General features: G+C 44.8%; 1 protein-coding gene across 1 annotated transcript; it reads right to left on the bottom strand.

The window, feature by feature from the left end:
* Nucleotides 1-3,840: 3,840 nt before the first annotated feature.
* LOC104535230 (complement C1q tumor necrosis factor-related protein 1-like) lies at nt 3,841-11,285 on the bottom strand. Its single transcript, XM_010178772.1, has 3 exons — nt 11,027-11,285; nt 5,128-5,368; nt 3,841-4,388 (listed from the first exon to the last, which is right to left on the bottom strand). Exons 2-3 carry the CDS (start codon nt 5,351-5,353, stop codon nt 3,841-3,843), a joined length of 774 nt encoding a protein of 257 aa, XP_010177074.1. The 5' UTR covers nt 5,354-5,368; nt 11,027-11,285.
* Nucleotides 11,286-11,704: the final 419 nt, after the last annotated feature.

Genomic DNA, 11,704 nt, shown 5'->3' with positions numbered 1-11,704 from the left:
AACCCTGAACCCCAGCCCAGCCAGGTACCAGGAGCTCCAACAGCTCTGTGAGGGCCACTGACCCCAGCACTGGCAGCTTGTCACCACCAGGACTGTGAGCCCTTTAACACCTCTGTGAAGGGAGCATTTCTGAGGAGTTGCAGCATTTTTTCCCAAAAGACTGCACAAAAAGACACTTAATTCTTTATGAGCAAGGTCTTCCAGGTCAGGGAAGAAGTTGCAGGAGCAGCAAAAGGACCCAAGAAGGGGCCCTGTAACAGCACCCTCACACCCAGCACTGCTGTAGCTCATCTCGGAGAAGAAAAAATATATATGTGTATATATATATATGTATATAAACATATATACACATACACATATCTATATATATACACATACACATATCTATATATATACACATATATACTTATTCAGAGTACTGTAAAAAAATATAATGCATTTACTAAACCTCTCTTAAATACTAAAGAAAAACTTATGCAGGTTTTTTTGCCTAGCACTTTACTTATTAAACCTACAAAAAAACAACTTACGACCCATAACAAGCCCAGAGCTTTTTGTTGCTGCCTTATATAGGCCCTGGGCTCATTAAGGCAGGCTCAGGTGGACTCCACCTAGTTTGCTGCTTCTCCATATAAAGATGAGCTCAAGTATCATCCCTGACTTCTGCTTCAGGGAAGGGACATTAAAAATCTGTATTATTTTTTAGTTTATAGGGAAAAGAAAGTCAGACCCTGTTATAAATCAGATGTGTCTGTCTTTGGACACAGAGAAGTGGTGGTTTTAGGTTAAGTCTGTGAGTGAAAAGATATTTTTTATTACTATTTTTTATTCCTGTCTTATGTCTATGAGGTAAGAACTGAGAAAATGAGCAGAAACAAGTTACAGAGCAATTACATGGCTAAGTAAGGGCTCTGCAGAAATCCTGCAGGTCCTATTGCAATGCTTCATTTAGTGCAATCGTGTAAGGAAGGGCAGGGAATAAGTGCATTTATAAGTCATAAACCAGGCTTAAGCAGTGGATTCAATGGGGCAATTACTGAGCTGTGCTGTGGGATTTCTTATGGGTGGGTTTGTGACACTGGGAATTGCCACTGAAGCGTGTTTAAAGCGGTGTGAAAGCAAGCCTGGCTCAGCTTCTTCATATGGTGATTTTTAGTGAGAACTACTTCTTGAGGCTTCTTCAGGCTTTTCTCAACAATAGTAAAAATAAAAAGCCACAACTTAAATCTGCAGAAAAAGCATGTTAAAGGGGTGGGATGCTATTGAAGATTTCCTGGGATGGAGAGCTCGTCTCTTGTGCAGAGCCTGACTTTCCTTCTGCTTGAAGTGTTTTTTCCTGATATGGAACATAAATCTTGCCGTACCCCAGTGGATTTGGGCAGGTCATTTCCTTGCTCTCTGCCATCCATCACCCTTTTGACACAAGGACAGATGCTGTCCCAGCACACTTGCTCCTTGTGAGGTGCTTTCCTGGGGCTCTGATACCAAAGAAGTGAAGGAGAGGATGTTCCCTGAGTTCATCTCCTCCTTATTGCCGAAGTTTGGGCTACAAGTGTAAATCTCATGCAGATTTGTGATCAGAAAATAAAAGGCATGTCGCCTTAAAGCCTGATTTAATCTTTCTATACCAACCAGAAGAGATTTTTTAGGGGTAGATACTTCTTATCTGATGTTTTTCATAGTATTTCATTTACAGCTCCTTGTATATGATATCAGCAGGTTTCCCTGCTTCCCTAATTTTTGGTCTTGCCTCCAGGTTAATTTGGCAAATTGGTTTATTGGTGCTTTGTACCATGGGGGCCTCACCTTCCACAAGGACCCTGATGTTTGAATGAAATGCACCTGGGATTTATGGCAGCAGAGGCACTTTTGCCATTTCAGTGCAATGGTGTTCATTGAGAGGTTTGGAAAAAAGATTTTTGACCAATCCCTGGTGTCTTATTCCAAAGCATGAAATAAAAAGTCCCAATTTAGGGAAATAATTGGAAAATTAAATACAGCTTGAGTTGCTTCCTTTCCATTTAGATTTCAGCACTTAAACCCCCCACTTCCTTCTCTTCAAAAAAACAACTTAAAAAGCTTTCTCAAAGTTTAGTTTCCAAGCCACACAATGCAGGAGAAAAATAGAGATTTAAATTCTGTTCCTATAAGAAAGACCCTGGCAGGCTGCCTGTGTATTGATGAGCAGATCTCAAATATTTGTGCTTTGGATTTGGCTCATTAAACTTCTCTAAACAGAGATGCTTCTCCCAGCCCTCGAAGTTGGAAAACATTGATGGATGCATTCAAAAGGTGGCAGTAGAAATGTCTGTGTCTATTAAGCTTTGTAGATATTTCAATTTTTTTCCCCCAGAAGAACTCATCGGGTTGAGACTTCTGGTCCTTTTATGCTATAAATGAGTGATCTGAATAATGTATGCAACCCAATAGTATTTTTTATTATTTGAAAGGTTATTTTGCACCTCAAACCAGTGCGGCCTTAGTGATTTACCTGCTTATGCCACTGGCACATCAGTCATGGCATTCTGAATGTGTCCTATTGCTCCAATAATCTGTGTGCTTAGATGCTATGGAGATGTGCATAGATAGTGAGATGGATGGATGGATGAATGGACGGATTTTTGCCTGCTTCCTGGTAGAAAGTAACTTCTCCAAAATCAGCTGAGGTAGCTGACAGCAGGAGCTGCATAAAATGCCCTTAGGAGTGTTTTTTTTAAAGCTTTTTTAAAAAAAAACAATAAATTTTTAGAAATTTTTTTCAAAAGCTGTGCTCCCACTTTTGGTGTTTTCAGTGTTGCAGGCTATGATGGAAGCATCAGCAGAGCCGGTGTTTCACAGCTTTTAAACCCATTTCCATCGTGCCTTTACTTTGCAGGCAGGCTATTCAAAATTTCCTTGTGAAATCTCAAAGATTTGGTGTTTATCTTACAACAAGGGGTCAGTAACTGGAGTCCTCTGGTGGTAAAGTAACTCAAATTGCCACCCGAGAGTATTGTATGGGACTGGATATTCAGTTCAGCGCTTTTAGCCCTGTACTGTGAAGCATATGGAGATAAGATGAACAAAACCAGGGTACACAAAGCAATATCTTTATTTCGGCTGCTTTTTGGAACCGCTGTGGCTTGGCGAGGTGCAGCAGTGAAGCAGTTTGCCCAGCGAGAACTTTTCATGTATCCTTCATAGAAACAGCTCGGGATGCAAACAGGGGGGGGTGAGCAAGGAGAAAAGGTTGTTTCTTGCTGCTGTGTGTACCTTTCCACTGTTAGATCCATAAGTTTTTAGGAAAGAAGAAAATAAATCCCCTAAAGTATTGCTGCTTGCAGTAAAGCACCTTTTCTTTCCAATTTTCTTCTCCACTCCCCAGAAATGAGGGTGCTATGGGGTGGTAATTTTCAGATCTGAGCATAGCCTCAAATTCTGGCTGGGCACTGAGCACTGAAATTGGGTCCTAAGGCAGGACCCATCATTTTCCTTAAAAAGGGAAATACATTGCCAGCAATGTTGGAGGTTTTTGTGTGCAAAGTATTGCTAGCAGAACAGAAGTCTGGCAAAGTTAGAGCACGTGGCTTTGACCGTGTGCCTTCGAAAAAGCTTTGCCAGCTCAATATGCTGCTGTTTATCTAATTCTAGCATTATGCTTTCAGGGTGTATTATTATATCAAATGGAAGAAAAATATAAGTCAGGGTAAATGCACTGTGCAAAATCTTGTTCTTAACACGGTGCATTCTTGCCTACCTGAGTGGAGCAGACCTGGAGTAGGTGCTGTAGACAAATGTATTTCTAAAAGGGAAGACACTAATGTATCTACCAAAGCTTTGAGCCTAAAAGCTGCTGGATGGCTACTCTACGGCTGGCTTGATCAAATGGCCATTGAAGATGATGTAAACATCAGACTCCTCGCTGTAAATGGCGTTTTCTCGCTCCCGCTTGAACATCCTCACCCAGACCTCCTCTCCCTCCTGCAGGTCCAGCATCAGGCTCTGGCTCTGCATGATGCTGCGGTCGCTGGGCTGGGCGTAGAGGATGGCCACCTCTTTCTCGTTCCTCATCAAGTGCAGGTAGGTCTCCTTGAAGTTCCAGGTGTGGACGTTGAGGCTGAAGTAGTAGACCCCTGCCACGTAGCAGAAGAACTTCCCCGAGAACATGTTGAAGTGCTTGTAGAGGTTGACGAACTCGGTGTCGAAAGTGACGTGCTGGAAGTAGTCCGAGCTGTGGAGGGGTTTTCTGCGACCCACCGAGAACGCGGCGTAGAGCTGCTTGCAGGAATGGCCCTGAGGGCCAGGTTGGCCTTTCTGGCCTTTCCGTCCATTAAAGCCACGTAATCCTCTTTCTCCTTCCTTCCCAACCGCTCCAGGGTACCCTTTCTCTCCCATTTCGCCCTTCTCACCTGTGAGCATAAAGGAAAACCTTGTCAAACACAGGGATGCAAAGGCCAAGCTGCAGACACATCTTTGCTGGAGACAAACAGCGAAGCAGCTGCTAAAATGCTGGTTTTCCAACACAGATATTTGGAAGCACTGGTCAGACACCAGCACCCTCCTAATTTTCAGAAGGGTAAAAGATGTCAAGTGAAAGCTTGGCCCCACTGAGCTTGTGGTGCCAATGTTCAGTGTCCAACAGTGGAACTCCATGGCTTGACCAGACTGGTTGCATGAAACCAGTGTTCATGGACCCAGCCCCTTCATGCAGAGGTTTGGGCAAGAAAAGTTACTGAGTTAGGTCTGGTTTGGGCCTGGGAGAGGTGGTTGGGTTTGGTCAGTGTCTCCCTGGCACATCTTCTCTTATATGCTTAATTTTCACTGCCTTACTGAGACAAAAAAACTCCAATGGATAAAATGAGTGAGCATCTCTCCTATTTTTTTAACTGCTGCTTAATGTGAAAACTTTTGCATCTGGTTTTAAGTGTAACCTAGCCTGAGCTCCCAGTGTTTCTGGTTTTTGATGAATAAGAGTCTTTTGCCAACTTTTCTCACATGCAGGCATTTATGGCCAGTGCCACATCACCCCTTCACCTTCTTTAAGGTAAATACAGTGGATAATCTTGGTGTGGAGATGAGCACAGCTTGCAAAATGAGGGTGAACGAGTGAAGATAAAGGATGTTGTCATGGTAGCTGGCTTTACCCACCTTTGAGGATGGTGATGTCTATAGTGGGCTGGACTTTGGGTACTGAATAGGCAGGGTCGCTGCTCATCCTGGTGTATCGTGAGGAGATGATGGAGACGGGCTGCTCTGAAGGCCCGCAGCATCGCACACACGAGAGGCGCCGCGGCTCCCGTCTCGGCAGGCCCTTCTCCAGCTCAGCGCCGACGTTCAATGTGGACACCAAAATCAGGAGGATCACGGTGCTCATCTTCAGTGGAGCCAGCTGGACCGAGCAAAGGAGCAGAAATTATTAGCAAATCAGAGGCCATCTGTTAATGGTACCTCAAGGTGCATTGCCTCTGATTAATTATTGCCTTATCTTCTGGTGGCACCAGGAGTCTCCAGGTAGGCCGAGAGCCCTGCCGCGTACTGTTTACAAGCAATGGAAAGGGCAATCCCTGTTTCCCATTAACTACAGTTGAAATATCTGACCAGAGATACCAGGTAAATAAAAGAAAGGAGGAAAAAAAGCCCCAAACCTGCTTAAATTGGAAGCTAAGGCTGAGATGTCTAAAGCTGTAGCAAGCTCTGCTCCAGGCATGCTTGCTGCCCTTGTTAAAGGTGCTGGGTGAAAGACATGAAGCGTTGCTCTGTTGATTTGTTTAATGCATCACCATCCCGAAAAATCCAAAATCAGATGCAGAAAATGAAGCTTCATTTAAATATAGAGCCTAAACCTGATTTTTTTTTTTTAATAGGAAAATCCTGAAGGGAAGTGGAACTAGAAGAAACCACGACCACTTTGCCTCTTTACACAGCATCCCACAGCCTCCTGCTGGTTGCCTCTTTCTAAGGTGACTTTGCCAAGCAGTTTGTGGCTTTGACCATATCCATGTGCTCTTCTTAGCAGAATTTCTGTGTATGCTTTCCACTTTTATTTTCCAGTGGGAGGAATGGAAAGCCAAACAGCTGCCACAAACAGGCTGATCTGGGATTTGCTCTGCACAAACAATAGGTTTTTGCAATAATATATTATATTTTCCTTTGCTGCTGGGTGAAAGGAACAGAGAAAATATTTCAGGTGGTGCAAAGGAGATGAATTTTCCTTAGGTCCCCATCGGCCTCCATCCTAGGAAGGGACTGGAGCTGGAGACAGGCAGCCGTCTCCTGATACCATGTCTAATTAGCATCATTCTACTGATTATAAGATAGATTTTAGACTGATGCCTTTCTGGACAGTATCCAAAGCCCAATTAGTCAATGTACTCATGTTGAGCCCAGACTGGGAGTGGTCTTTACAGCTCCTCTTCCACCAGCTTTAATCCCAGGAATAGGTGAGGAAAGGGTAGCTGGATGTTCTGAAATGGCTCAATGAAGACACAGGTCCCATCTGCAGAGGAAAGGAAGGGATCGTGGAGCTCCACAAAGGCTTCACTGGGCACAAAATGGACCAATTGAGAAAATATGACCAAAAAAACAATCAGTCTGGGGCAAGGTGTTTGGTTTGTACTGACACTTTTTGGAAGATGCTTTCTTCTGGTCCTTACCTGCCCCAAAAGAAGTCATTCACACCTTTTATTACTTGGTGTAATGCAGCTCCCTGGAAACCCGATGAATACTTATTAGCAGCAACATCATAACTTCCCTTCTGACAGCAACGAAAGTGCTTTCATCAGATCTGTCATAACTTGAAATGATCTTTCTGGTCATAATTGCACCTCATTCCAGGTACGAGTCTGAGGAGGATTTAATACTCCTTTGATATCAGTGTTCAGCACCTGATTTTCATTAAATCCTTTTTAATTTCCATTCTCTCCTGATGCCAAACAGGAACAGAAATGCTCTGCAAACCTAAATGGACAGCAGGTCTTAAATATCCAGCCTGAGAGGATTTGGAGTCTCCTCTGCTGTGATTACAGTTTGTGCATATACAGAATGCTCTAAAGAAGACCCCATATTCACTCAGTCCCAGGCAATCATGGCCAACATATCCTCTGTAAGACTGAAAGATATTTAACTCGGGAGTGTGGGTAGTCAATAACCTGGGGATAAAGTAAAGGGCATTTGATTACATTATCAGAACATTAAAACCAGAGGCCATAATTGCTCATAATATACCTCCATGAAGGAGAAAGAGCATTCATTAAGAGGGTTGCTCATAACGAGCAGAAGGGAAAGGATTCATAAATAAGAAGAAATTACTTTACATTTTTATAGGCCATTATTCTTCCTAAGATGAATGGCTTTCCTATTTTTACAAGTGACTTCAAGGGGGGAAAATATAAAAGCCTGGGTGAAAAATCAGTGTTCAGGTTGTGCACAGCTTACATCACTGTAATCCCAAAGAAATCGTGGCCACCTGCATGATTCATGAAGATCAATTATTCAAGTTATTGGCTAGAAATTGCATCTGAAATAAAAAAACATGAAGCAAATGTTGTCACAATCCAGTCAATTCAGGGCATCCTAGAGCTGACAGCCCCACACCACGTTCTCCAACCAAGTGGGGATTTAATCTGATGCTAAGGAAGAAATTCTGGGTGTGCTAAATGGGCAGATCTCCCTTCTGGCCAATATTTCAGCAAACAAAATGAAAATTGAGGAGGAATGATGAGATGAGACTTCTGAACCTGATGAAAAGGCAGTTAATTTCAGTGAGTTCTGGTGATGAGGATGGCCGGTGTTTGCTCATGTTCATTATAACATTAGGATACGTGTTATTGTTGGAGAGCTGTTGAAATGTAATGAAAGATTTCCTTGGCTGAAAGCACCCTTTAGCTCCAGTTTAAAAAGTCTGTTTGCTTTTTCTGTCCCTTTTCTTCCCCATTTACATTTCTGAGTAGAAAGACAATATTGAAATATTACCAAAAGGGGTTGTTTGCTCAGGTATTTCTGCCTGGAAGAAAAAAAACCAAGTGAAAATACCAGTCTAAGTGCATTAAATTCAAGCACTGCTGTTGTTCAGACCCTTTGGAAAGGGTTGGTTTGTCTGTCTGTCTGAAGGACCCTTTAATGGGTGCAGAGCCCTTGCATGGTGCTGCTGGGGATGCTACACCCAAACCATGGATGCTGTTTTCTGGCCTTTACCAAGCTCGATCAATGCATAACAGATCATTAAAGAACTTATTTTTGCTCTGCACTGACCTTGGAAGTAAACCTGGCTTAAATACACTCCATCAAGCTTTTTATTTACACATTGTTTAGCATGCTATGAATAATCTGCATCAAAAGTGCTGGTTTTCCAGTGGCTCCTGGCATTTCTGGTGTCTGCCAGCAAAAAAAGCCAAATTCCTCCCATGTAGAGTTTGAGAGATGCCACAAACCTTTGCTGGGGAAGGGCAGAAACCATTAGTTCCAGTTCAGGGCCTTAAATAATGTGTTTCTTTCTCCTTGTGTGCAACTTCTTATTTAAATACATTTTCTTGATGCTATTACAGCTGCAGAGAGCACCTTGATTGATCTTTTTTTCGGTTCATGATTGAGTTTAATCTTTCAGCTCAAAGTAGACAGCTTCTGTATGCGGCACATTTGCTCATGCAAAGCTGCTTAATCATTCCCTGTACCTGAAGGATTTTAATGCTCTGATCTGAAGCAGCACATCGGGGCCATAGAAATCGTAAGAAATCCCCCTAATATCTGCAAAAACAGCTTCCTTGCTCTGCACAGAGAGAAAATAAAGCAAGAATGCGAAGTAAGTCAGCCCAGAGGCTGGACCAAAGGGTTTTCCCAGGCCTGTCTTTGACTGGGAGCACATCCTTACCTTGTAGGGATGCTCAGAGAATAAACCCCCTAATTAACTGTGTGATATTGAGAGTTCATGAGGTGCAAATTGCTCTTGGATCCCTGATTTGCTCATTAAACTTCTGCTAACATTTTCCTTCCTGTTATTCTCAGGGCTTCACTTGGAAAAGCAATCTCTGACTGTCTTTGCTTTTCAACGCACAGGGCAGCGCCAGCCACCGCCCATTTTAACCCATGACAAATCTTGACCGAAAACCCAAGAGGGCAGTTAAACCTAAAAGCCTTTCTTGTGCCGCAGAGATGGAAAACACATGGATGTGTCAGCCTCGAACCTCGGCATCGGCCCAGAGATGGAAAAAATTGTGGGTTTTTTACCTTTTTGTCTTCTTTCAAACCTCCACCTCCTCACGACTCCAGATCCCGCATCGCCAGCAGCAGGAAACGAAGCATCCTTAGGGCTGGGCTTGTCTGGACGCGGGACTTCCTCTTGGAAATTATTTGTGTGGGATTATTTTATTATTATTATTATTATTTTCTTCCTCGGGAGGATCTCAGATTTCTTCAGGAGCAATTTCTTGTAGAAAAGCCTAAAATGCTGAAGGAGCCTGTGCGTTTTCCAAGGCAAAGCTGCGACAGCTCAGCTGTGGGGCAGCCCCTCTCCGCTGCGATGCTGCAGGGATGCTGAGCTCCAGCTGAGCATCCGGAGCCCATCCACAGCCATGAAGTGACTTGAGGGCTCGCAGACGAGAGTATTTGGATCCCAAAAAGCAACGTCATTTAAAAATTTCCGCTGCCTGTAGTGGTTTGCACTACACTTGGATGTTAACGCCCTCTTGTCTGCAGTGTTTATACAACGGTGCTGGGGTGAAGCAGAAGAGGCTTTGGGAGCGCTGCTAGAGATGATCTGCTTTGTTTTTTGTTTTCTGGTGCTTTTTAGCATGTTCCTATTCCAAAAATGGGTGAATTGCCCTAATTCCTCTGTATGGGAACAGCTGTGAAACACCTTCACCACCACTGGTACATGTCCCCAAGAAGCAGCTCCATGCTTCACATGCCCTCTCCAGCTGCTGTTTCATCCACCAGGCACGGGAAGAGGTGAGGATCCCAAGCAAATATCCCTGCCTATGCCCTGCACACACTTACACCTAGGGATTTTTATGAATTTAACATGATTCCCTGCAGATTATATGGGAGGAGATGCTGTGCCCCTATGGAAACAGTCCTGGGCACCTGCATCTATGCATGGTCTGTGGCAAGGGCTGTATAACACTTAGTGCAAACAGGGAGCAAAAGGATGTTTGATGGCCCTAAAGTAATAACTTTTCCCTCTCTCCTTCTCCTCTTCCATGCCTGCAATGTCCTGGAAGTGGCCCTGATCCAGGCCAAGTGGCTCCTTGAGCGCGGTCTGGTCCCCATCGCCAGCCCAGCAGGTGATTCAGGACATGTTTTACAGTAAGTCATTCCCAGGGCAGCTCCTTTGATATAACACATCACCCTGACGAGGTGGCTGGCACCCAGCTCTCTTCCACCCATCCCAGCAGAAAGGCAGCTTTCCTGTGGCTTTGCCAGCACTGACTCAGCCGCTCCAGGAAATAAAAATCAATAAAGCAGCAGAGTTGTCCTCACGGTGGGGATCACGCGGTGCTGTCCCGGCTGGGTGGCTGGGAGCACCAGGATAACGGGTGCTGACAACACCAGGACCTGGGTGCTGGGAGTATCAGGACCATCCCTGCACAGCACCACTGCAAACCCCTGCTCATGGCCCCAGAGCAGCACGGTTGTGGTTTCCCCATTGAGGCTGGGGAAGCAGAGTCCCCCGAGACTTCCCACGTCTGTGGACACAGCTCCTTCCTTAACTGGGCTCCACTGCCTGCAGCAAATCCATCCCTATCCCCATCTCCATCCCCATCCTACAGCTCGGCCACAGCCAGGAGCACAACCAGACCGCAGGGCAGCATCGTTCTGGTGTGCTAAGGGTGGTTAATAGCAGGAACAAATTAAAGCCAGCTCAGCAGTAACCTGGCCTTGCCCTTATTTCGCCTGCTGCAGCCAAGCAGAAAAAGCAAGATAAAGCAGCACAGGCAGAGATCACCTCTTTTTGTGGCTCACCCAAGCAACCTGCTGCTGCAAGGTGGGATCACTTAATTCCCTATAGCAATAGTATTTCTTCCCCAAACTTATTCCGATCCCTTTAACTTACCTTGTGTCTCAGACCCCTCTGTCTTTTACTCTCCTTGCTGTCGCTTAGCAGGATGCATAATATGAAAGCTGCCGTTCATTCAGGCTTTTTAGTTTTCGGTGGCTGCTGCAGCTTCCTAGCCGGAGTCCAAATGAAACACTGCGAGTCAGCCCGGCTCCTTCTGCAACCCAGCAGCGAGGTTGTTTGCAAAAGCAGGGGTTTTTTCTTGTTTCTTTGCTTGCATCAACTTGCTCTGGGTTCCTGTGCTTTGGTCCTGCTACGGTGTCCTTGGTCTGTGTGGTGCCTCTCACAATGATGGAAATGAAGACCAAAAAAATTGTGAATTAAAAAAACAGAAAAATAAAAAAAAAAAAAACCACAGACCCAAAACCACATCCAGTGCTCCAGCCAAGACAGAAAGTGCTGGGATCACATGGAAATAATTTTTCTTTTTTGGAGGTTTCGGCATCTTTTTAGGCAGGAGAAAGGAGAGGGAAAAAAAGTCCTGACAACCCAAACCCATAATAAAAGCTCTGGGGTTTGTGCATGAGGTGCAGACGTGGCAGAAGCCCCTTGAAGGGGTGCAGCAATGGCAACTGGCCGTGCAGTGGTGCTGAGGGTGCCAGGGGACAGCCCAGTGCCAGGAGATGTCACCTCCCTGTCCCATGTGCCTCTGTGCTGAGGAACACACGGGTGGCT

This window comes from Mesitornis unicolor, unplaced genomic scaffold, assembly GCF_000695765.1.
Source record: "Mesitornis unicolor isolate BGI_N332 unplaced genomic scaffold, ASM69576v1 scaffold45870, whole genome shotgun sequence".
Lineage (NCBI taxonomy): Eukaryota > Metazoa > Chordata > Aves > Mesitornithiformes > Mesitornithidae > Mesitornis > Mesitornis unicolor.
Note: the sequence above shows the minus strand (reverse complement) of the source record. Positions and strands in the feature narration are given on the sequence as shown.